Genomic DNA, 27718 nt, shown 5'->3' with positions numbered 1-27718 from the left:
GCAGCACTGACTTCTTCACCTCATGTGTTACGCTACAACTCGCGGATAGATGTAGAACGCTACGGACTCTCCAGCTTCCGCTGTCTCCCATTGTGCTATTACAAACCAGCACGTGACTGTCTCAACTGTTCTGGAGTAACACGGAACCCAAACCGGCTGCACTCATTGTGCATAAATGTATTTTGTCCCCACCACACCAAACGAGATCACGACACGCAGGTTAAAATATCAAAACAAACTCTGAACCAATTACACTGCTCAAAAAAATAAAGGGAACACTTAAACAACACAATAACTCCAAGTCAATCACACTTCTGTGAAATCAAACTGTCCACTTAGGAAGCAACACTGATTGACAATAAATGTCACATGCTGTTGTGCAAATGGAATAGACAACAAGTGGAAATGATAGGCATTTAGCAAGACACCCCCAATAAATGAGTGGTTCTGCAGGTGGGGACCACAGACCCCTTCTCAGTTCCTATGCTTCCTGGCTGATGTTTTGGTCACTTTTGAATGCTGGCGGTGCTTTCACTCTCGTGGTGGCATGAGACGGAGTCTACAACCCACACAAGTGGCTCAGGTAGTGCAGCTCATCCAGGATGGCACATCAATGCGAGATGTGGCAAGAAGGTTTGCTGTGTCTGTCAGCGTAGTGTCCAGAGCATGGAGGCGCTACCAGGAGACAGGCCAGTACATCAGGAGACGTGGAGGAGGGCAACAACCCAGCAGGACCGCTACCTCCGCCTTTGTGCAAGGAGGAGCAGGAGGAGCCCTGCAAAATGACCTCCAGCAGGCCACAAATGTGCAGGTGTCTGCTCAAACGGTCAGAAACAGACTCCATGAGGGTGGTATGAGGGCCCGACGTCCACAGGTGGGGGTTGTGCTTACAGCCCAACACCGTGCAGGACGTTTGTCATTTGTCAGAGAACACCAAGATTGGCAAATTCGCCACTGGCGCCCTGTGATCTTCACAGATGAAAGCAGGTTCACACTGAGCACATGTGACAGATGTGAGAGTCTGGAGACGCTGTGGAGAACGTTCTGCTGCCTGCATCATCTTCCAGCATGACCGGTTTGGCGGTGGGTCAGTCATGGTGTGGGGTGGCATTTCTTTGGGGGGCCGCACAGCCCTCCATGTGCTCGCCAGAGGTAGCCTGACTGCCATTAGGTACCGAGATGAGATCCTCAGACCTCTTGCGAGACCATATGCTGGTGTGGTTGGCTCTTGGTTCCTCCTAATGCAAGACAATGCTAGACCTCATGTGGCTGGAGTGTGTCAGCAGTTCCTGCAAGAGGAAGGCATTGATGCTATGGACTGGCCCGCCCGTTCCCCAGACCTGAATCCAATTGAGCACATCTGGGACATCATGTCTCGCTCCATCCACCAACGCCACGTTGCATCACAGACTGTCCAGGAGTTGGCGGATGCTTAAGTCCAGGTCTGGGAGGAGATCCCTCAGGAGACCATCCACCACCTCATCAGGAGCATGCCCAGGCGTTGTAGGGATGTCATACAGGCATGTGGAGGACACACACACTACTGAACCTAATTTTGACTTGTTTTATGGACATTACATCAAAGTTGGATCAGCCTGTAGTGTGGTTTTCCACTTTAATTTTGAGTGTGACTCCAAATCCAGACCTCCATGGGTTGATACATTTTATTTCCATTGATAATTTGATAATTTGTGTGATTTTGTTGTCAGAAAAAAGTATTTAATAAGAATATTTCATTCATTCAGATCTAGGATGTGTTATTTTAGTGTTCCCTTTATTTTTTTGAGCAGTGTATATTAATTTGGGGAAAGGTCGAAAAGCATTAAACACATATGGCAATTTAGCTAGCTAGCTTGCACTTGCTAGCTAATTTGTCCTGGGATATAAACATTGGTCCTCTACTCCGACAATTAATCCACACATAAAACGGTCAACAGTTTCTAGTCATCTCTCCTCCTTCCAGGCTTTTTCATCTTTGAACTTATATGGTGATTGGCATCTAAACTTTCATAGTATTATCACGACGACCGGCAACACAGTTCGTCTTTCAATCACCCAGGTGGGTACCTGCTTCTATAAACCAGTGAGGAGATGGGAGAGGCATGACTTGCAGCCCAATCTGAGTCTGAAATAGGAAATACTTCTATTTTAGCCCTTGGCAACACAGACGCTTGTTTACACGTGCGAGCAGTGTGGGTGCAATAATTTAATCATGTAGATTTCTACATTTCTTTTGCAGTGCTCACGCACGCAACGCAAGTGGTGGAGTCAGCCTGTAAGCTTCATAATGTGAACTGTGAAATGTTGACCGCCATCTGCTTTATCTCCTAATGTATTGCACAAGTTGACTGCAGGTTTTAACTTAAAAAAATATTCAAATGTATTGAAAAACAAAAATAGTTTTGACGCTATTGAAAACCCATCCTGTAGCTTTTTCCAAATACCCCGGTATACCGTCCAACCCAGCTCCACAAGCATAAGACTGAGGCTCTATCAATTTCTGCAGACTGTCCTCTCCTTCCTTCATCTGCGCTGACCGGAAAGGACATGAAGGGTGAAAACAACATGGTAGAAACTGGTCAAGTCTTTCAGATCAGTTCAAGGGCAGGAGAGGTGGCAAGGAGATTTTATTTTTTTACAGTTGAGAAAGAGCCAGCAGAGATGCATAGAATAGTCCATTTCTGAGAAGAACGAGGTTCGTGGCTATTTGAAATCTCTGTTCCATTCCAAACTTCCAGTCCACCTGGTCAGTCTCCAGTCAAACCGCTGTGGTCCATTCCCAGGACCTTTTTTGATTTGTTGCCATGTTACCTGGTCTGTAAGTGAAGAGGTTGTTTGAGGCCCATTTAAGAAAGGCTCTCTCCGAGCAACCACCCCAGGAAGTTGTGGAGAACCTCTCGTACTCTGGATAGGGATGTATTTTGACAGACTTCTGCTGTTCCGAGAGAGGTTTTCGGGTAATTTGTTCCTGTCAAACGGCAAAAGCGTCTTGGCCTCAGGGCCTCAGCAAAGTACCGCTCTTGGTGATGTACTGAACCCAATGTCAGGTCATACTTTGTGGGATAAATGGTCTGTGTTGGGGTAAGGGAGAGTGTTAAAAAAAAAGAGAATGCATGGACTGACTTATTTTCTCTCCCTCTTGCAGTGTATAGAGGCCAAGAAGTCTTGCTGGTATTTTGAAGGTGGATACCCCATCTACTTTATGTAAGTACAACCTTCTACCTGCCACAACATGGCGTACAATGTCCGATTACATTTTTTTAAAATTCTGTGGCATTGTGTTGTGACAACTGCACATTTCAGGGTGGCCTTTTATTGTACCCAGCACAAGGTGCACCTTTGTAATGATCATGCTATTTAATCAGCTTCTTGATATGCCACACCTGTCAGGTAGATGGATTATCTTGGCATTGCACCCGTCTCAACGTCAACAGTGAAGAGGCGACTCTGGGATGCTGGCCTTCTAGGCAGAGTTCTTCTGTCCAGCGTCTGTTCTTTTGCCCATCTTAATCTTTTATTTTTATTGGCCAGTCTGAGATATGGCTTTGTCTTTGCAACTGCCTAGAAGGCCAGCATCCCGGAGTTGCCTCTTCACTGTTGACGTTGAGACTGGTGTTTTGCGGGTGCTATTTAATGAAGCTGCCAGTTGAGAACTTGAGGCGTCTGTTTCTCAAACTAGACACTCAAATGTACTTGTCCTCTTGCTAAGTTGTGCACCGGGGCCTCCCACTCCTCTTTCTATTCTGGTTAGAGCCAGTTTACGCTGTTCTGTGAAGGGAGTGTACACAGCGTTGTACGAGATCAATTTCTCGCATGGAATAGCCTTCAATTCTCAGAACAAGAATTGACTGACAAGTTTCAGAAGAAAGGTCTTTGTTTCTGGCCATTTTGATCCTGTAATCGAACCCACAAATGCTGATGCTCCAGATACTCAGCTAGTCTTAAGAAGGACAGTTTTTATTGCTTCTTAAATCAGCACAACAGTTTTCAGCTGTGCGAACATAATTGCATAAGGGTTTTCTAATGATCAATCAGCCTTTTAAAATGATTAACATTTACATTTACATTTAAGTCATTTAGCAGACGCTCTTATCCAGAGCGACTTACAAATTGGTGCTTTCACCTTATGACATCCAGTGGAACAGCCACTTTACAATAGTGCATCTAGTTCTTTTAAGGGGGGAGGGAGGGGGGGAGAAGGATTACTTTATCCTATCCTAGGTATTCCTTAAAGAGGTGGGGTTTCAGGTGTCTCCGGAAGGTGGTGATTGACTCCGCTGTCCTGGCGTCGTGAGGGAGTTTGTTCCACCATTGCGGGGCCAGAGCAGCGAACAGTTTTGACTGGGCTGAGCGGGAACTGTACTTCCTCAGTGGTAGGGAGGCGAGCAGGCCAGAGGTGGATGAACGCAGTGCCCTTGTTTGGGTGTAGGGCCTGATCAGAGCCTGGAGGTACTGAGGTGCCGTTCCCCTCACAGCTCCGTAGGCAAGCACCATGGTCTTGTAGCGGATGCGAGCTTCAACTGGAAGCCAGTGGAGAGAGCGGAGGAGCGGGGTGACGTGAGAGAACTTGGGAAGGTTGAACACCAGACGGGCTGCGGCGTTCTGGATGAGTTGTAGGGGTTTAATGGCACAGGCAGGGAGCCCAGCCAACAGCGAGTTGCAGTAATCCAGACGGGAGATGACAAGTGCCTGGATTAGGACCTGCGCCGCTTCCTGTGTGAGGCAGGGTCGTACTCTGCGGATGTTGTAGAGCATGAACCTACAGGAACGGGCCACCACCTTGATGTTATTTGAGAACGACAGGGTGTTGTCCAGGATCACGCCAAGGTTCTTAGCGCTCTGGGACGAGGACACAATGGAGTTGTCAACCTTGATGGCGAGATCATGGAACGGGCAGTCCTTCCCCGGGAGGAAGAGCAGCTCCGTCTTGCCGAGGTTCAGCTTGAGGTGATGATCCGTCATCCTCACTGATATGTCTGCCAGACATGCAGAGATGCGATTCGCCACCTGGTCGTCAGAAGGGGGAAAGGAGAAGATTAATTGTGTGTCGTCTGCATAGCAATGATAGGAGAGACCATGTGAGGTTATGACAGAGCCAAGTGACTTGGTGTATAGCGAGAATAGGAGAGGGCCTAGAACAGAGCCTGGGGGACACCAGTGGTGAGAGCACGTGGTGAGGAGACAGATTCTCGCCACGCCACCTGGTAGGAGCGACCTGTCAGGTAGGACGCAATCCAAGCGTGGGCCGCGCCGGAGATGCCCAACTCGGAGAGGGTGGAGAGGAGGATCTGATGGTTCACAGTATCGAAGGCAGCCGATAGGTCTAGAAGGATGAGAGCAGAGGAGAGAGAGTTAGCTTTAGCAGTGCGGAGCGCCTCCGTGATACAGAGAAGAGCAGTCTCAGTTGAATGACTAGTCTTGAAACCTGACTGATTTGGATCAAGAAGGTCATTCTGAGAGAGATAGCGGGAGAGCTGGCCAAGGACGGCACGTTCAAGAGTTTTGGAGAGAAAAGAAAGAAGGGATACTGGTCTGTAGTTGTTGACATCGGAGGGATCGAGTGTAGGTTTTTTCAGAAGGGGTGCAACTCTCGCTCTCTTGAAGACAGGAGGGACGTAGCCAGCGGTCAGGGATGAGTTGATGAGCGAGGTGAGGTAAGGGAGAAGGTCACCGGAGATGGTCTGGAGAAGAGAGGAGGGGATAGGGTCAAGCGGGCAGGTTGTTGGGCGGCCGGCCGTCACAAGACGCGAGATGTCATCTGGAGAGAGGGGAGAAAGAGGTCAGAGCACAGGGTAGGGCAGTGTGAGCAGAACCAGCGGTGTCGTTTGACTTAGCAAACGAGGATCGGATGTCGTCGACCTTCTTTTCAAAATGGTTGACGAAGTCATCTGCAGAGAGGGAGGAGGGGGGGAGGGGGAGGAGGATTCAAGAGGCAGGAGAAGGTGGCAAAGAGCTTCCTAGGGTTAGAGGCAGATGCTTGGAATTTAGAGTGGTAGAAAGTGGCTTTAGCAGCAGAGACAGAGGAGGAAAATGTAGAGAGGAGGGAGTGAAAGGATGCCAGGTCCGCAGGGAGGCGAGTTTTCCTCCATTTCCGCTCGGCTGCCCGGAGCCCTGTTCTGTGAGCTCGCAATGAGTCGTCGAGCCACGGAGCGGGAGGGGAGGACCGAGCCGGCCTGGAGGATAGGGGACATAGAGAGTCAAAGGATGTAGAAAGGGAGGAGAGGAGGGTTGAGGAGGCAGAATCAGGAGATAGGTTGGAGAAGGTTTGAGCAGAGGGAAGAGATGATAGGATGGAAGAGGAGAGAGTAGCGGGGAGAGAGAGCGAAGGTTGGGACGGCGCGATACCATCCGAGTAGGGGCAGTGTGGGAAGTGTTGGATGAGAGCGAGAGGGAAAAGGATACAAGGTAGTGGTCGGAGACTTGGAGGGGAGTTGCAATGAGGTTAGTGGAGGAACAGCATCTAGTAAAGATGAGGTCGAGCGTATTGCCTGCCTTGTGAGTAGGGGGGAAGGTGAGAGGGTGAGGTCAAAAGAGGAGAGGAGTGGAAAGAAGGAGGCAGAGAGGAATGAGTCAAAGGTAGACGTGGGGAGGTTAAAGTCGCCCAGAACTGTGAGAGGTGAGCCGTCCTCAGGAAAGGAGCTTATCAAGGCATCAAGCTCATTGATGAACTCTCCGAGGGAACCTGGAGGGCGATAAATGATAAGGATGTTAAGCTTGAAAGGGCTAGTAACTGTGACAGCATGGAATTCAAAGGAGGCGATAGACAGATGGGTAAGGGGAGAAAGAGAGAATGACCACTTGGGAGAGATGAGGATCCCGGTGCCACCACCCCGCTGACCAGAAGCTCTCGGGGTGTGCGAGAGCACGTGGGCGGACGAAGAGAGAGCAGTAGGAGTAGCGGTGTTGTCTGTGGTGATCCATGTTTCCGTCAGAGCCAAGAAGTCGAGGGACTGGAGGGAGGCATAGGCTGAGATGAACTCTGCCTTGTTGGCCGCAGATCGGCAGTTCCAGAGGCTACCGGAGACCTGGAACTCCACGTGGGTCATGCGCGCTGGGACCACCAGATTAGGGTGGCCGCGGCCATGCGGTGTGGAGCGTTTGTATGGTCTGTGCAGAGAGGAGAGAACAGGGATAGACAGACACATAGTTGACATGCTAGAGAAGAAGCTACGCTAATGCAGAGGAGATTGGAATGACAAGTGGACTACACGTCTCGAATGTTCAGAAAGTTAAGCTTACGTAGCAAGAATCTAATTGACTAAAATGATTAAAATGATACAGTACTGCTGGGGTAGGCTAGCTGCGTTGTTGACACTACCCTAATCAAGTCGTACCGTTGAGTGTGAAGTTTCTACAATGCTGCTTTTCGGGAGCTAGCTGGCTAGCTAGCAGTGTTGGTTACGTTACGTTGCGTTAGGAGAACGACAATAGCAGGCTAGCTAACCTAGAAAATCGCTCTAGACTACACAATTATCTTTGAAACAAAGACGGCTATATAGCTAGCTATGTAGCTAGCTACGATCAAACAAATCACACCGTTGGGACTGTAATGAAATGAAATGAAAATGTGATACTACCTGTGGAGCGAAGCGGAATGCGACCGGAATGCGAAAGTTCTATTCAGTAGGCGTTAGCTGGCTATTGGCTAGCTAGGAGTGTCTCCTACGTTAAGGACGACAAAATAGCTGGCTAGCTAACCTCGGTGAATTAAGATAATCACTCTAAGACTACACACTCTAAACTACACAATTATCTTGGATACGAAGACAGCAAAGACAACTATGTAGCTAGCTAATACTACACTAATCAAGTCGTTCAGTTGAGTGTGATAGTTACTACAGTGCTACGGTAGCCGGTGAACGTATGCTAGCTGGCTAGCTGCTAGGCAGATAGGAGGACGACGAAATACGATAATAACGCAATTATCACTCTAAGACTCCATACTCTAAGCTACACAATTATCTTGGATACGAAGACAGCAAAGACAACTATGTAGCTAGCTAACACTACACTAATCAAGTCGTTCAGTTGAGTGTGATAGTTACTACAGTGCTACGGTAGACGGTGAACGTGTTGGGCAGATAGGAGACGACGAAATACGATAATTACGCAATTATCTTTGATACAACGACGACTATGTAGCTAGCTAAGAAGAAATTGCTAAGATTAGACAAATCAGACCGTTGTACTATAATGAAATGAAATGAAATGTAATGAAAAAGTTATACAACCTGCAGACCGAAGCGCGGATGCGACCGGCTCGCTCCAACCCAACCCGGATTAGCTAACACAACGTGCCATTGGAACACAGGAGTGACTGTTGCTCATAATGGGCCTCTGTATGCCTATGTAGATATTCCCTAAAAAATCTGCCATTTCCAACTATAATAGTAATTTCCAACATTAACAATGTCTACACTGTATTTCTGATGTTATTTTAATGGACAATAAATGTGCTTTTCTTTCAAAAACAAGGACATTTCGAAGTGACCCCAAACTTTTGAACGTTGTGTACAGTCAAATGATAGCGTCTTATCACTAAAAATCAATTTTTCGTATTAACACTTCTTTTCAGAAGAAGCACAGTGTCTGTTGAGGCAATCGTCTCATCCACGAGTGTACACAAGTGTCTTTGTCAAGGCTTACCGTACTGTTTGTATACAGTACGTATACTGTTTGTGGGAGACTGGCCTTTTCACAATGGGTCATCCTGCTTTTGCAGCTGAATGTCACACTCCAGTGAGCCTAGACATCTTGTATTCCCTCTGACCAGGGCCTTAATTCAGACCCACAGGACTTCTCCCCGGCTTAAGCTGCCCATCCATTCTCCCTCGCTGGTAACTACCAGCGTCGGCCGTTGTTCATTAAAAGGAGAGCGTGCGCCTCGATGAAGAGATCACCTAGGTAATGGAAGACAACCAGCATTTGACATCCTCCTTCTCCCTGCATACTGTGGCATTGGCAGGAACCAAACTATTTCCAGCAGTTAGAGCACAGGAGTTATCTGTGATTTCCAGCAGTTATCCATGATAGGGCACAGGAAGCGAAGAGTCCTTTGCTGTGCGATCAGTGAAACTCCACTACCATCATCATATACAGGGCAAACTACAAGTAACTGCCAAAATAAAGGAAGCACTTGAGTAAAGGAGGGATACAAAGTATATTGAAAGCAGGTGCTTCCACACGGGTGTGGTTCTTGAGTTAATTAAGCAATTAACATCTCAGCATGCTTAGAATCGTGTCAATCGCTAGGCTACCTGCCGTGTGTGTGTGTCACCAGATCTCAACCCAATTGAACACTTATGGGAGATTCTGGAGCAGCCCTTGACACTGCATTTTCCACCATTAACAAAACGCCAAATTATGGAATTTCTTGTGGAAGAATGGTGTCGCATCCCTCCAGTGGAATTCCCAACATTTGTAGAATCTAAGACACTTAATATTGGTGTTTCCTTTATTTTGGCAGTTTACTGTATATCTACTGGGGAAAGAGGATACCTAGTCAGTTGTACAACGGAATGCCTATACCTGAAATGTGTTTTCTGCATTTAACCCTGAATCAGAGGTGCAGGTGGCTGCCTTAATCGACATCCATGGCTGTGGCGCCCGGGGAATAGTGGGTTAACTGCCTTGCTCAGGGGCAGAACGACAGATTTTTACCTTGTCAGCTCAGGGATTCAATCCCAATGCTCTAACCACTAGGCTACCTGCTAGTGGTTATCGTCCAGATTCTTTACATGAGGAAACAGTGGAGTCCCAGCCCTGGTTAGAGAGCAGCTCATCAGGGGCCCCAGAGCTCCTGATTAACTGCAGGCTCTGGAAGGGATTCACCCACAGCAAGAGCCTTGTGCTCTGGCGTTAAGATGCAGGTCGTCGTCCCCCCCCCCCCCAGGTGGCCAGGCAGAAGTTCACTGGGCAGGAACCAATTATAGATAGCGGCGTGCTTTTCACCCGAACGTAGTGCTAATCATCTGATTCATCTGGATGTAATGCTACCGATCGCGTAGAGCGTGATGTTCCGGGGATGTGGCAAGCCGTAGCCCTGGCACGGAATGATAATGTGGCTGAGTTTTGTTCGGCAGTAATGAAGTGAGGGGCTGTTGCGGTATTGGGAAAACGTGCCCATCCGTTTGAGTGACGCAAAGGAAGTATATGTGAGACTGGGAGGGGTGTCGGACGCTTATCTCTTTTATAATCACTGTCACACGAGCACACACACACACACACATTCCTGATGGGCAGACCACAGGCTGTGAGGATCGGGAACACCACCTCCTCCACACTGACTCTTTACACAGGGGCGTGTCCTCAGCACACTGCAGTACTACCTATTCACCCACGACTGCGTGGCTTTGCACGACACCAACTCCAAGTTTGCTAACAACACCACGTTGTAGGCCTGATAACCAACAACGACAAGTCGGCCTATAGGGAGGAAGTAAGTGAACTGGCATTGTGGTGCCAGGACAACAACCTCTCCCTCAATGTCAGCAAAACAAATGAGTTTGATTGTTGACTTCAGGAAGCAGAGGAGGGAACATGCCCCAATCTACATCAACGGGGCTGCAGTGAAGTCAGCTGTTTTATGTTACTTGGCGTCCACATCAACAACGACTTGACATGGACCAACAACACCGCCACTCCTGTCGAGATGGCGCAACAGCATCTATACTTCCTAAGGTGGCTGAAGAAATGTCGCATGCCACCCTGGGTCCTCTCCAAATACTACCGCTGCACCATCAAAAGCAGCCTGACCGGTTGCATCACAGCCTGGTACAGGAAATGCTCCATCCACGACCACAAGGCCCTCCAGCGGGTGGTGAAGACGGCCCAGTACATCACAGGTCCGTGTGCACACCCATCCCGAACATCTACTTGAAATAGTGCCTGAGGAAGTCTCGCAGCATCAAGGACCATACACACCCCAACCACGAGCTGTTCAATCCCTTACTATTGGGCAGACGGTATCGGAGCATGAGGTCTGTTACCAACAGGCTTAGAGACAGTTTCTATCTACAAGCCATCAGAACAGTTTAACTGGACTTGACCGCCTGCACTGACTCTCCGTACCTTAGCACACATGCACTCATTCATTTACACACCCACACATACATACACTCACCCACACGTGGGCATATACATTCATGCTACACACACACACACATCATAACTGCTGCTACCGGACTCTTATTTATTATAGCTAAATACTACACAACTTAAACACTGGCCCCCCAAATCCCCCCTTTCCCCAAAACACATGTAAATCATATAATTTGTACCTTCCTTTATTATACTTGTGCTAAAAATTGAATTCTAATCTACTGATCCATTTACATTGTTTGTATTCTTATCTTTTGTTTCAAATTGTTGTTTCATTGTTGCAGGAACCTGCAAGTAAGCATATCTATCCTGGATGTAGGGCTAATTAAAGTTAACTTGATACACAGACACACACACACGTGCCTGCTCATTCCCACCCCAGCCCAAATAGGTGGTGAGCTGTAGCAAGCTATCTGCTTTAGTTCGCCAGATCTCTGTCGAAGGGAGGAGCTGGTTTTTACATCATGTGTATTTATTTCTTCTAAACACATTTCCGTTTGTTGGATTGCAAATTTTTCAAATATTTTTATGTTCACTAGCTGGACAGGCAAACGCCACGTAGTACTAAACTGTAAAAAAAAAATCTAGTCTAGTGTACTATCTCTGCTGATCACGTCTGCCAATCACTTTATCCATATCTAAGGTAGTAGACAGCTGGTGACATCTCGATCTCTGTCCAACAAACTGCTATCAGGTAAAGTATATATATTTTTTGTAATCTAATTTCACGTTTCTATATTTAGTTATAGAAACGTGATGCTGTAAAATGACTCCCAACTTAGAAAACAGCAACCTTGGTAACGTAGCTAGCTTGCTAGTTACAAGTAGATATGTTGGTAGCTAGCTCGAAGATGGCTGTATCGCTAGCATGTCATTCAGGGACAAGGAGTGTTTTAGCTATTAGTTTAATCCAAGTAATAATGTAATATCACAAAAACCGATAGGACAAGTAGTGTAAATCTAATACAGTCATCAAAGCAGGACCCACCAATTTCATTCATAACAAATAAGAAATGCCACATTTTATCCCTGTCAATAAGTGAAATAGGATGATTGCAGATCACCCTGCCTCAGACTGTCAGGATATTCATTTTCTAGCTTGCACACTACATTCCTTTTGCTGCGATTTATTTGATTAATTCTTGTCTCTCACTTTTGTATGACAGGATCTATTCAACTCTCCTGTATCCTGCTCCCAGAGATCAACCAAGTGCTATTCACCAAGCATGGGGTCATTTACTCACCTGTGAGAAGAACCATTCGACTGCATTTTCAACTATCACTATTTAGACATTGGGACCACATGCATTTTTGCCTGTTGTCTTTTCTTTGTGGGTTTAGTCTTACACAGTCTAGTGCCCTCAAATTCAACTCTGGACCTCGAAGCCCATTCCACTGCGTTTTTTAATTGTTCCCCTCTCAGGGACTGGTTTTAGACCTGGGACACCAGGTGCTTGCAATTAATGATCAGATAGACCAGAACGAGCAGGCTCCAGACCTTGTACCTTGAAGGGTAAAAGTTGAATACCCCTGATCTAGTGCATTTTAGAATGTAAGAAGAGCCACTACAGATGCTTGTTTGAGCATCTTTAATCATTGTCTCTCACTTTTGTCTCCAATGATCTATTCACCAAGACGTGCAGTTTGAACTAGCCCTGCCGTCACTATTTAGACAAAGACCACATATGTATTTGCCTTTTGTCTTTTCTTTGTGGGTTTTGTCTTACAGTCTAGTGCATTTTAGAGTTGAAGAACACCAACTACAGATGCAAGTGCTTGTTTGAGCATCTCGAAGACGAAATTCAATGTAGTATCATTGAAGCGGAAATACTGAAGCATGTGTTGATGACAGATCTACAGACTCCATCAGAGGCCCAGGCTTTTGGCATAGATGGATAAGAGCTAATTTCTGGACTGCAACATTGTAATATTGTGCCCTCCACAGCACTTGATATGCAGTGTCCTCCTTAATTATTGGGCCAGTGAAGCATTTTTTTCCATCTTTTGGCTCTGTACTCCAGCACTTAGGATTTGTAATGACACAATGATACAGTACGTTAATGTGGATGCTACCATGATTACGGATAGTCCTGAATGAGTCCTGAATAATGATGAGTGAGAACGTTAGACGCAAAAATATCCTAATCCCCCCCCCCCCCCCCCCCCCAAATGCTAACCCCTGTTATTGGAATCGTGAGAGGTTAGCATGTCTTGGGTGTGATGACTATTCATCGAGAACTATCCATAGCACCCAAATTAGCACCCAAATTAATATAGATATGTTTAGAAACACATTATATTCTTATTTACAATAAAGTGACTCCAAAATGATACAATACATTATTTATCAGTAACTTCTATTGGGCACTAAATAGTCTGAAACACACCCAAAACAAACAGCAAATGCATTCAAAGGTTTGTAGTCACAAGCTTGATGTAATCATTGCGTGCTAGGAATATGGGATCAAATACTACACATATCACCTGTGTAATGATCATGCTGTTTAATCAGCTTCTTGATGTGCCACACCTGTCAGGTGGATAGATTATCTTGGCAAAGGAGAAATGCTCAGTAACAGGGATGTAAACAAAAGACTTGAGAGAAATACGATTTTTGAGTGTATGGAATATTTCTGGGATCTTTTATTTCAGCTCTTTATTCCAACACTTTACATACTTTTTTGTTCAGTATAAGTTCATTTGCCCCAATACTTTTGTTCCCCTAAAATGGAGGGACTATGTACAAAAAGTGCTGTAATTTCTAAATGGTTCACCAGATATGGATGAAAATACCCTCACATTAAAGCTGTCAGTCTGCACGTTAACCTTATAGTCATTGTATAATTTCAAAAGTGTTGGAGTACAAAGCGAAAACAAGAAAATGGGTCACTGTTCCAATAATTGATTGGTAGGTTACATTATACTTAGATTCTGCCTGAGACAACTTTGCTATTTGTCCCTGTACTCAATAAATGGTGAAACACCGTTTGATCGTGTTCTTCGTTCGAATGTACAGTACCTTAAAGTATTCACACCCCTCCACATTTTGTTGTGCTACGAAGAATTAAAATGTATTTAATTGTCATTTTTGATCCATGATCTACACAAGATAGTCTAATGTCAAAGTGGAAGAATGATTCTAACATTTATTAAACATTAATACCAAAAATACAACACTAATATACTGTATCTTGATTAGAAAAGTGTTCACCCCCCCCCTGAGAATATACATGTCAGAAACGCCTTGGTTTTGGAGTAAGTCTCTAAGATTATACAATATTTGCCCATTTTATTATTATTTTTCATTCTTCAAGCTTTGTCAAGTTAGTTGTTGATCATCGCTAGACAGCCATTTTCAAGTCTTGCCATAGATTTTTATGAAGATTTAAGTGAACTGTAACTTGGCCATTCAGGAACATTCAAAGCAACTCCAGTGTATATTTGGCCTTGTATTTTAGGTTACTGTCCTGCTGAAAGGTGAATTTGTCTCCCAGTGTCTGGTGGAAAGCAGACTGAACCAGGTTTTTCTCTAGGATTTTGCCTGTGATTAGCTCTATTTACATTTACATTATAGTCATTTAGCAGACGATCTTATTTAGAGCGACTTAGTCATGAGTTTATACATTTCCATACTTTTTTTCGTACTGGTCTGTTTTTCTTAACTCCCTAGCCCTTGCCAATGACAAGTATACCCATAACATGATGCAGCCACTACCATGCTTGGAAATATGATCTCTAACTGTTTTAAAATAACCATTGGCGTCATGGTGAAATCCCTGAGCAGTTTCCTTCCTCTCCGGCAACTATGTTAGAAAGGACGCCTGTATCTTTGTAGTGACTGGGTGTATTGATACACCATCCAAAGTGTAATTAATAACTTCACCATGCTCAAAGGGATATTCAACATCAGATTTAAAAAATATATATATATCTACCAATCTTTTTTATTCTGCAAACAAAATTACACTTTCACATTATGGGGGGTGTAGATCAGTGACACAATCTCAATTTAATCCATTTTGAATTCAACAAAATGTGGAAAAAGTAAAGGGGTGTGAATACTTTCTGAAACGTACATTATGGAAAACATGTCTGACACTTCTGTCCTAGTTAGTAGAATAATGAATGGATTGGCAAGTTTTTGACACCGTCATCCTTGAAGTTAGTAGGAAACATTTTAAGTCACCTAAATATACTCACATTACTGATATTTGAAAATCAAACATTCATTTCCCAACTGCCTTTAATACAGGTAACGAGTGGAGGACAGAGGAGCCTCTTAAAGAAGAAGTTACAGGTCTGTGAGAGCCAGAAATCTTGCTTGTTTGTAGGTGACCAAATACTTGTTTTCCACCATAATTTGCAAATAAATTCATTAAAAATCCTACAATGTGATTTTCTGGATTTTTTTTCTTCTCATTTTGACTGTCATAGTTGAAGTGTACTTATGATGAAAATTACAGGCCTCATCTTTTTAAGTGGGAGAACTTGCACAATTGGTGGTACTTTTTTGCCCCACTGTATAATCATACCAAAACATGGTAAAAATGTTGAATTCATTGAGATGGCTAATGAAACACATTAACATTTATAGCAGCTTGCTAGGCTAGTCTAACATTGGCTAGCTTTCAATAAATTGGCAAAATGGTCAACGGAATTGCCTCTTCATGCGATCAAAACAATTCGTATTACATTCTGCATATGTCAAGTGCACTCAAACATATGTATCTGATTTCAGTCTTTGGTAGCTAACTATATCTGTTCCCCTTCATCGGACAGCAGCTCGTGTTTTCACACGAGACTGTTAACGTCGTAGATGGAAGTAGGCCATTGGCGATATTTGTCACGAGCAGTATGTACGGGAGTTCTGATAGGTTCCAAGTTTGGAAAATGTACCCGAGCAGACACTGTTGAAATATACTTTTATGCGAAAATGTGCAAGAATTGAAGGCGACCCCAACGGGGATCGATAAACTTCTAGTTTTCCGGCTTCGACCCACCACCTAAAATACTTTGTTGTGAACAAACAGAGGACGATGGGGTGAAGTGTGGCTCCCGGCTGGTCCCTGATATCAACCCTAATGTCCTGATGATGACTGCCACATTTCTCTCCCACTGTTATGGAAAATGTTCATTGCCAATTGAGTGTGACAGCCAGGGAAGTAATGTACCCAACCTGTACTCTTGGAGCAAGTGTTTTTAACGTGCAACTTTTAATGTGAGAAACTGTCTTCACTGACTTCTATGGCTGGTTCTGCTGTGTTAGATTTTATTCACAAGACCAATAAATCAGAGTAAGGGCAGGAAGGAAAGAGGGAGGAAGCTGGAGAATGTTTCCAACATTCCTAATTCACAGAAACCTCATCAAATGTTCAGGGAACCTTTTGAAGAATGAAATCTGAATTGCTGCGAAGAGACGGAAGTGAAATGAAAAGACGGAAGTGAAATTGACTTATTACAGGTTTATGAGCTTGGGGGTTTTTCCACTCTTTTTCTTTTCTGTTTTCTGATGACTAGTTTTGCGCTCATTCTCCTGACTCTCGGTCTGTCTCTCCCCAGTCCCTCTCTCTCTCCTAGTCACATGCCTGTCTACTTCTCTCCCTCTCTTTGTCATGTCTCTGTCTCCTTTACTCCCCCCCTTTCAGATTTAACATTTGCATTGGGGTAAAATCCTGGGTTTAATGATTAGAGAGGACCTTGGATTGACTGTGCTGGCTCGTAAATTACTTCATCTCCCTTTCGGGTTTCTCTCATTTTTCTCTTGTTCCCTTATTCATATCCGACCATCGCCACGCGTGACAGGAACCAGCGGATTACAAATGAGACCGTACATACATGTCTGTCTGGAGCCAGTCACTGCGCCACTTTCCAACCCCATCAATTGCCGCTCTGAGTGTCTCGTCACACACACACACACACACACACACACACACACACACACACACACACCAGCCCTCCAATTACAATGGCTTTATAACATAGGCCTGCCTGACATAACTCATAGTATACCTTATCAATGTACTGTAGCTAGAGGACCATTTTCATAAGAAAATCTTCCGAAGGCTGTCGCGGGAGGCATCAAATTTTACTTTGTTTCTGTCTGCACAGCAGGTGTACCTCAGAGGGGAATCGAGGATAGAATAGTGTAGAAGCTTAGTTTATTAAGAAGAGGAGTCTGCTGGAGCGTCTATATGAGACTCTTCATACCGGGGAGGGCAACTCCAGTCTTCGGGGGCCAGAGTTGTGTCACACTTTTGCAACATGCAAAAATTTCATTGATTTTACAGTTCATATGAGGAAATCAGTCAATTGAAATAAATTCAAAAGGCCCTAATTTATGGATTACACATGACTGGGAATACAGATATGCATCTGTTGGTCACAGATACCTTGAAAAATAAATAATTCATTAGAAATGCCACACCTTCATAGTTTTAAAACAAACGTATACTAATTTTAAAAAACTACAGACAATAACTTGGGCCTAAATGGGTCTCAGGTTCTCGTTACGATATTTTTTTGGCACAAAAATTGCCATCGATAAAATGCAATTGTGTTTGTTGTCTGTAGCTTATGTATGCCCGTACCATAACCCCACCGCCAATGTTGACCTCAGCAAACTGCTCGCCCACACAACGTCATGCACGTTGTTTGCTGTTGTAAGGCCAGTTGGACGTATTGCCAAATTCTTTAAAACAACGTTGAAGGTGGCTTTTAGAGAAACATTGAATTCTCTGGCAACAGCTCTGGTAGACACTGCAATCAGCATGCCAATTGCTCCCTCAACTTGAGACATCTGTGGCATTGTGTTGTGTCACAAAACTGCACATTTTAGTGGCCTTTTATTGTCCCCAGCACAAGGTGCACCTGTGTAATGATCATGCTCTTTAGTCAGCTTCTTGATATGCGACACCTGTCAGGTGGATGATTTATCATGGCAAGGAAAAATGCTCACTAACAGGGATGTAAACAAATTTGTGCAGCAAATTTGAGAGAAATACATTTTGTGTATGTATGGAACATTTCTGGAATCTTTTATTTCAGCTGATGAAACATAGGACCACACTTTACAGGGAGGGTTTTCTGGGTGGAGAACGACCAATGGGTGGGTTTCCCTGTGGGTCCTGCTTTTTTTTGCACATCCATGGGGTTATCAACATGAAATATAACAATTGATATCATTAATATAGCATTCCTTTCTGATAAACAATGACACCGCTCGCTAATCTCTTGGAATTTGAAAGGCCTAAATTGTTCTATCAAACGTTCCAGCTTTCTTGATATCCAAGCAAGAAACCATATTGATTTAGCAATGCTCCAAGTCACACACCTGCTCCAAAATTATCCACATAGAATACAGAACCATTTGTTCAAACTGGCTGCTTTTTAATCAGCTCTAAACAAAACTAAGGGTGTAATCATAATGATACATAAGAAACTCAAAATCACCATCCTTGGTAAAGGCTAAGACCGAGAAGGCAGAATCACTTTCCTTAAATGCATCCATAATGTAAAGAACATGTTTCACATGTTTCCAAATTCATATGATCGTACATTTTTTGATTCTCTGAATAGCAAATTGTTGGAATTAACTTAATTCCTGAATGCCATTTTGGACATGCGGGGCTGTGGAACGGTCGTTAAGACACTAACAGCTTACAGACGGTATGCAATTAAGGTCACAGTTATGAAAACTTAGGACACTGTCATGACTGTCCTGACCAGGTCAGGTTACAGGAGACCACAACCCTACAGATTATCTCTCAACCCCAACGGACGAGGTGAGATCTAGGGGTCTGAAGATGTAGGGGGTTTTATGACCCCTCACGCCCCTGGTAAATCTCAGGCCACAGACAAATTCCTTTGTCCTGTTACTATGGAGAATCAGCCTCAGAACATTAAATATGAAATAAAGGGACTTTGGAACAATGGTTTCCGTCAGCCACAATGGTGGTCATGACGAGAGATGGAATATGAAAATGTATGTAATTTTTGTTTTGTTATTAAAGGTTAATAGATGACGTTATTACGAAAACATTGTAATGTGAAGAGTTTTCCTAGTAGATGTTTGATGTTTATACATTGTACGTTGTATGGAAGATATCCAAATCAAAAAGAATGTTTTGGGGAAGATGAAATGTTAAGTTAGTTGACTAAAATTGGATTTGAATAAAATCTAGACCGTGCCTCATTAACTTGGTACGCCCAGAGAATTGCCCTAAAGGCGGTTACGCCCACTTCTGACCCAAGGGTATGAAACCTGTGAGTATAGAATTTACAGACAAGACTACGTGACCCAAGCTGCAGCAAGGTCTAAAAAGTCAACGAACCCAGAACGCAACGCAAGTTTGAGGACAAAGAAAACCTTTTCTACCCAAGCTACGGATGAGTAGCTGTGTCTAAGCGGGTGAATTCAAGTCAAACCACCTAGCCTCCATCTCCCATCAAATCGTGGTATCTAAAGGGTTTCATTCCTATGCTGTGAGCTCTGAGCTACAGAGGTGTCTGTCCTCAGAAAACCCCTTCCAGAGCAAAGGGTGAGGGAACAGACTCCTAAGCCAAAAAGGACACTGACATCGGGAGGACGCTCAGAGAGGTGCGCCGGAGTAGTGCATCATCGAATAGCTGAAGGCCTACGCAGAGATTCCTCGGAGATCATCCCCACGTAATTAGATCATTATATTCTGACCCATAAGAGTGGCAGTTTGGGGCAAGGCTAGGGTTAGAATAGCATAGCTGACAAATTCACCCAAATGTATATTTCTCTTGTGTACTTTCTTTTTTCTCTCTCTTTTGAAATCCCCATTGTGGATAACACGCGCCATAGTGTGTTGGCCCATAATACTAAGTTCTAATCAATAGCCTATAATGTGTTTTGTCTATGTGTACTTTTTAAAATCATTTTAGCTTTTTAGTAAACAAATATTCAACTAAGATTGGTATGGTACGAATTCATTGGTGAGACCCGGGTCCGTGCAGATTCACGGGCTATACGACTTTCAGAACGAGATTGGTAGAGGCAACTGGTTAATTCGCGGCTGTTGTAAAATCGATATTCTGATATTCTTTGAGTTAATTTGGGAAATAGAAACTCAATAAAAACTAGTTTTCCCATGGTGCCCCAGGTTGAGTTAATAATTGCTTTATTCAGTTAATCACGCAATTAGAAACTTTAATCATTCGATGAACAGCAGTCATCACATTAACTAATTCAACGTCACGACAACACTAAAGAGGCCTTTCTACTGACTCTGAAAAACACAAAAAAAAGATGCCCAGGGTCCTTGCTCATCTGTGTGAACGTGCCTTAGGCAAGGAGGCATGAGGACTGCAGATGTGGCCAGGGAAATAAATTGCAATGTCTGTACTGTGAGACGCCTAGGACAGAGCTACAGGGAGACAGGACGGACAGCTGATCATCCTCGCAGTGGCAGACCACGTGTAACAATACCTGCACAGGATCGCTACATCCGAACATCACACCTCCGGGACAGGTACAGGATGGCAACAACAACTGCCCGAGTTACACCAGGAACGCACAATCCCTCCATCAGTGTTCAAACTGTCCGCAATAGGCTGAGAGAGGCTGGACTGAGGGCTTGTAGGTCTGTTGTAAGGCAGGTCCTCACCAGACATCACCGGCAACAATGTTGCCTATGGGCACAAACCCACCGTCGCTGGACCAGACAGGACTGGCAAAAAGTGCTCTTCACTAACGAGTCACGGTTTGTGTCACCAGGGGTGATGGTCGGATACGCGTTTATCGTTGAAGCAATGAGCGTTACACCTAGGCCTGTACACTGGAGCGGGATCGAGGTGGAGGGTCCGTCATGGTCTGGGGTGGTGACGTTAAGACACTAACAGTCATCGGACTGAGCTTGTTGTCATTGCAGGCAATCTCAACCCTGTGCGTTACAGGGAAGACATCCTCCTCCCTCATGTGGTACCCTTCCTCCAGGCTCATCCTGACATGATCCTCCAGCATGATAATGCCATCAGCCGTACTGCTCGTTCTGTGCGTGATTTCCTGCAAGACAGGAATGTCAGTGTTTTGCCATGGCCAGCGAAGAGCCCGGATCTCAATCCCATTGAGCACGTCTGGGACCTGTTGGAACGGAGGGTGAGGGCTAGGGCCATTCCCCCCAGGAATGTCTGGGATCTTGCAGGTGCTTTGGTGGAAGAGTGGGGTAACATCTCACAGCAAGAACTGGCAAATCTGGTGCAGTCCATGAGGAGGAGATGCACTGCAGTACTTAATGCAGCTGGTGGCCACACCAGATATTGACTGTTACTTTTGATTTTCATTCCCCCCCTTTGTTCAGGGACACACTATTCCATTTATGTTAGTCACATGTCTGTGGAACTTGTTCAGTTTATGCCTCAGTTGTTGAATCTTGTTATGTTCATATAAATATTTACACATGTTAAGTTTGCTGAAAGTAAACGCAGTTGACAGTGAGAGGACGTTTCTTTGTTTGCTTAGTTCACTATCCACACACAGCCAATGTATATGCTCTGATTTACAACGTCATTGATGCCTGAGGAGCAAATAAACTGAAAGCAAAAGAGTACACATTCTACTCAAACAGACATAGAACATTCTCCCGGATCAATGTTATATTATATACACCTACATTTTCAAACATTAAGAAATTAGAAATTCAACATGGGCTTGTCTGATCATCACGCTTGCTACTGCCAACTATGTCAGAATCTCCCAAAAGAGATTTCATCATTTCATTACCCCAAAAATCCTACATTCTGTGATAAATTTGACATTTAATTAAATTAATTAATAATGATCCATAATAATTCAGTCAATGACCCCCATATTCTGTGGAATGCCACCAAAGGTTTTTATACAATAATTATACTTAATTTGCATCTGGGTTGAATAAATAACAATTAAAGAAGATATCAGAATTGGAAATGTTAACTGCTTTCTAACGTTCTCAACAAACGTTTTTTGTTCCAGACCAGGTAGCTATTACTCTTTCTAAAGTCGAGACACCTTAATTTATTGATAAGACGGAGAGCAGAATTTGCCATCCATAGTTGGACTCAACTAACTACTTTCACGGTAATCGTCCCAGTCTTTTACTGGCCAACAAGCTACACAGTAATGATCAATTAGCTGATATCGCAACTATTGAATCTGAAACGGGGGAATTAGTATCAGAACCCAAATGTATCAGATTCTCCCGCCTCTATAAGAAACTGTACACCTCTGATTGTAAATCCACACCAAGCCAGAGTAAGTCCTTTCTAAAATAATGAAGAATGACTCTTTTATAGGCAAATCTCCTGGATGGGACAGTATTCCTCTTGAGGTCTATTTGAAATGTTTGAATCAATTAGGTCCACTATTGTTTGAAATTATTAACACAGCAATTCACAAAGGTTAATTTGGGAGAGATGTGAATACAGCACTAATTTAGCTTTTATTCAAAAAGGTAAGGATGCCACCCAGTGTTCTCACTATCGCCCCTTCTTTGATAAGCACAGATTTTAAACTGTTTTGCAAAATGTTGTTGCCCCATCTCAAGACTTATTTGCCCAAATTGGTCCACGTGGACAAAAGTGGGTTTGTTAAAGGTTTATCTTTGGATAACCTCCGTCGACTATCACATATCGTAAATGCTTCATCAGAAACAACTCCTTGGGCTGTTTTGTCTCTCAACACAGAAAAAGCTTTTGATAGACTAGAATGGCCATATCTCTGGTCTCTTTTGGAACATATGGGAATTGATTCCAATTTCACATGTTTAAAATACTAACATGCCAATCCCTCAGCCATAGTTATAACAGGAAAGATCTGCTTTGCTCCGTTCATAATTACTAGACGCAGCAGACAAGATAATCACATTTTTTTCCTTTGCTATTTTTCTTTTTCATGGAAGCCCAGGCAATTCATCAATCAAAAGAAATAACACATTTCCCTCAAATCTTCTGATCACTTCATCTCATTATACGCAGACAATATTTTACCATATCTACATAATGGATCTCAATTGCTCCCAAACGCATTGAAGATCATAGATAAATTCAGCTTAATCTTAAATTATAAAATGAATCTAACCAAATCAGCCCTTCTGCCTCTCAAGACCCCGACGGAGGACTCCATCTCTACTTATGGAATCCCAATAGTTTCCCATTTTAAATATTTCGGAGTAGATATATTTCCTAACTCTCAAATGAATGAAATTGGACCTCAGTAGATGGACTAACATCCCAGTTGCTTTAACCTGCAGAATATCTATTGTCAAAATGTATTGCCACGGCTGAATTCAATGTTTCCCATATCTCTCCCTTCTGGCTATTGGGATCAAATTCCTGGTGCGGTTTCAATTTAAGGTGAAAGATTCCGGATAAAATGAACCAACTTACAAAGAGAGAAAGACGTAGGACTATCCGTAACAAACTCTAAACTGTATTTCAGGCACTAGCATTTCGCTTCATCCTAAATTGGTTTAGACATGATTTTTCCACCCCCTGACTGAGTGTATTTAAAGAAATAGGGTCTTCACTGATATATCCCTTAAATGTAAACAACGCTTTGCATCTATTATTGCTCACACAACTTCTATTTGGCATAAAATTGAGAAACATACTCCATTATTTCACAATAATGCCTTGCGATTTGGAGGGTGGCCTTTTGCATACCCCAAATGGTCCAAATGTAGAATCCATACGCTTGCCGATATCATGGATGGTTTGAGAACATTCCAAGATTTAAAAGACGCATAACATTACCAGGCAACTCCTTTTGAATATATTTACAATTTATGTCAGCTATGCTGTTCAATGGAGTCCATTGGGAAACACACTACCGAACCATGCAATGATGATTTATAAATAATCTGGGCTCCCGAAAGGACTGATCTCTATTATATATGAACAACTTTTGGAAAGCTCATATTCTGAGTTAAAAAAAAAAATGATGGTTCACAGATCTACATACAGTGGGGCAAAAAAGTATTTAGTCAGCCACCAATTGTGCAAGTTCTCCAACTTAAAGAGATGAGAGAGGCCTGTAATTTTCATCATAAGTACACTTCAACTATGACAGACAAAATGAGAAAAAAAATCCAGAAAATCACATGTAGGATTTTTATTGAATTTATTTGCAAATTATGGTGCAAAATAAGTATTTGGTCAATAACAAAAGTTTATCTCAATACTTTGTTATATACCCTTTGTTGGCAATGACAGAGGTCAAACGTTTTCTGTAAGTCTTCACAAGGTTTTCACACACTGTTGCTGGTATTTTGGCCCATTCCTCCATGCAGATCTCCTCTAGAGCAGTGATGTTTTGGGGCTGTTGCTGGGCAAAACACGGACTTTCAACTCCCTCCAAAGATTTTCTATGGGGTTGAGATCTGGAGACTGGCTAGGCCACTCCAGGACCTTGAAATGCTTCTTACGAAGCCACTCCTTCTTTGCCCGGGCGGTGTGTTTTTTTCTCTCGTTTTTTTCTCATTTAATCTGTCATAGTTGAAGTGTACCTATGATGAAAATTACAGGCCTCTCTCATCTTTTTAAGTGGGAGAACTTGCACAATTGGTGGCTGACTAAATACTTTTTTGCCCCACTGTAAGTGAATCTGAGCAACCCTTTAACTGGAACAGAATATGGAAAAATATGACCTTGGCATCCCATAATCCGAACCATCAATTGATACCTTTTAAATTTGTTCAGACTGTATTTGACACCAAGGAAAGGTTTTACGATGAAACTGTCCCCAGCTGTTCACTGTGTCCCCTAAATCAGGTAGGCATATTCCTTCACATGATGTGGGAGTGCCTTGCAGATAAATGGGACAAAGTAAAACATATATATATATTTCAAAGTGCATGAATGTAAATATTCTATTTTACTTAACAATGACAGCTCCTTGAATCTCCCAATCAGAGATGATCACTGCGGGCAGGCAGCACTGCCGCAAAAAAAAGATGTTGGCTCAGTCCAATAGTGCAATAAGGAATGGTGCTAGTCAAGGAACAATTGAGGCCTGGACAAATATACTTGCCTCTAGATACAGAGATGAGGGGGTGTGGACTGACAACTAACCTGTCTTGCTAGGCAGGGTGGGAAGGGGGGGATTGCAGGGTGTTGTGAAGACATGTTGGGTTGAGGGTGTAGGCCCACCTTTTTGTTTCTTTTTCTCTACATACCAATTTTATTATTAGAAAATCCTGTGTGATAAATATGATTTCTCTGTATTTCCTATACAGGAAAATCTATGGGTGAATGTGGCAGCCTACGGGTACATGTGGTATAAACTAAGTGTGTAAATTGACATGAATATGGTACCGGTAACCAAAGCAAATCAATTAGGGATTATGCTGTATATGGAATCAGTTCCCTTAATGAATGTGTGTATATATATTGTGTGCTTTTATTATTGATGGGCATTTGTACTGTATGTGTAAATATGTTTGTGTTCTTAGGGACACTGTACGGGACAGCATTCCCATTGATGTTTGTTATGATATCGATATTGGTTGTGGAAGCTGAGAGCAGGGAAGGAAAGGGCAACATTAGCTATATAGGTGCACACTGAGATATATACACTGAGTGTACAAAACCGTTATTTAAAAAAAAAAAAAAATTTTTATTTTTTTATTTCACCTTTATTTAACCAGGTAAGCAAGTTGAGAACAAGTTCTCATTTACAATTGCGACCTGGCCAAGATAAAGCAAAGCAGTTCGACACATACAACGACACAGAGTTACACATGGAGTAAAACAAACATACAGTCAATAATACAGTAAAAAAAAAACAAGTCTATATACAATGTGAGCAAATTAGGTGAGAAGGGGGTAAAGGCAAAAAAGGCCATGGTGGCAAAGTAAATACAATATAGCAAGTAAAACACTGGAATGGTAGTTTTGCAATGGAAGAATGTGCAAAGTAGAAATAAAAATAATGGGACACCCCTTCATCTACACTGCGTTTGAAGTGAATTTAACAAGTGACATCAATAAGGGATCATAGCTTTCACCTGGTCAGTCTTTTGTAAAAAGAGCTGGTGTTCCTAATGTTTTGTACATTCAGTGTATATCATGAGACTGAGGCAGAGAAGTGCACTGAAACGCACCTCTCCCGTGCCTGCTCTTTTCATCTTTCTCACCCTTCTGTGTGATAGAAGAGAAAGATGAAAGGATCAGACAAGGAAGGTTCACAGAGAAGACAGCCATTTCAATGCACTCCTCTGCCTCCACCCAAATGAAGTCCTGTCGGCCTGGCAGCCTTCTTTAGCATCTGCTGCATTGCCTCTAGTGACGAGAGCAAAGACAGAGTAGGAAGATGATAGGCTGAAACTGCTTCTCCAATAGAAAACTCCCGTCAGACTTGTAGGCAATGTCATGGCGACGTTGGTTAGCTAAGCGCGTGCGCAGAATTACGTCATCGGGTCTAAAGGTTGTCTCCCGCTGAACTGTGCATGTGCAGGCCTTCAAATCAAAGGCACTCCTTCAATATCAAGTTTTTTTTTTTACTAAGATGAAAACCTGTCAGTTTGTCACTTTCACAAGGTTGGAGTTAGAACATGTTCAACTGACTTGAATCTAGGTTGTGCCTTTTTAGATTAATAAAAATCTTCCTTAGTTTTCACTTCTCTCATTGACTAGTCATTTTCTATTAAGGTATCATTACTTTTACTCAAGTATGACAATTGGGTCATTTTTCCACCTTGTCATTTGTGCAACTTTAGTTGTGATACAAAAGTTAGGCTATATGTTTAGATATGTTTTATACATTCTAAGGCTGCGTGATGCGGCTGATAATGATTTGACAAAAGTATCATGAAAGGCTGCACACACTTCATCAGTCTCTTATTCACAATTTGACAAGCACTTGATAATATTCTTACCCATCAGACTATTCTTAATTGAATCTGGTCTTTACATATAGCCTACTAATATATTGTGTGGAATTACTTTTGATTTAGAAGGGTCCACAAAAATATATAATAATTAATGGAGGTTATGGGCGGTTACGTTATTTAATATGCGAGCATAGGCGGCACTTCCAGAAGGCTGTGGGAGCTTTCCCCAAAGTATATTGCCAAAATTGTGTAGGCTAATTAGCTTACTCCTGTCTATACATAAATACAATCTTTCAAAATAGGCTACTTAAGATAGATTTGGTCACAGATGATCATTGGCTTCTTAAAAAATATATATATAATTTTGAATCACATTGCCTACAGTTGGAAGGAAAGGCAGCCCGTGCAATTTTGGCAGATTATTGTTGAGTTGTGACTGTCTGTGAAAAATAGAGGGAGGCCAAACCATGCATAGCGCAATATTTTAAAATACAATCGAGGGGAGAACATAGTTTGTAAAGCAAATGGTTATTGCTGTAAAGAGATGACGATGAAAATACTTTTGTCTTTTAGAATCAAAATGATCAACTTAATTGAGCAAACAACTGAATAGCCCATCTTATTTGCACCAGCAGAGAGCATTGGCAATATCCCTGGTGAGTGCGCACTGCACATATTCACTATTTATAATTGTTGGGTCAGTGCTACTTAAAAGTTAGTTTTTGGACAATAATTTCCTCCTCCAGTTTAGAATGACTCACATTCTATTTGTGTCTCCCCTTCTCGTA

The 27718-nt window shown here is 43.1% G+C and overlaps 1 protein-coding gene across 1 annotated transcript in view; it reads left to right on the top strand.

The window, feature by feature from the left end:
• LOC115130254 (WW domain binding protein VOPP1-like) overlaps window positions 1–27718 on the top strand; it is an 82173-nt gene that overhangs the window by 18619 nt on the left and 35836 nt on the right. Inside the window, exon 2 of the mRNA XM_029661190.2 lies at window positions 3146–3204. Coding sequence (XP_029517050.1) covers window positions 3146–3204 — 59 coding nt within the window. The remainder of the gene's footprint in view (window positions 1–3145; window positions 3205–27718) is intronic.

This window comes from Oncorhynchus nerka, linkage group LG6, assembly GCF_034236695.1.
Source record: "Oncorhynchus nerka isolate Pitt River linkage group LG6, Oner_Uvic_2.0, whole genome shotgun sequence".
Lineage (NCBI taxonomy): Eukaryota > Metazoa > Chordata > Actinopteri > Salmoniformes > Salmonidae > Oncorhynchus > Oncorhynchus nerka.
This window is presented reverse-complemented; position numbering and strand designations above follow the sequence as displayed.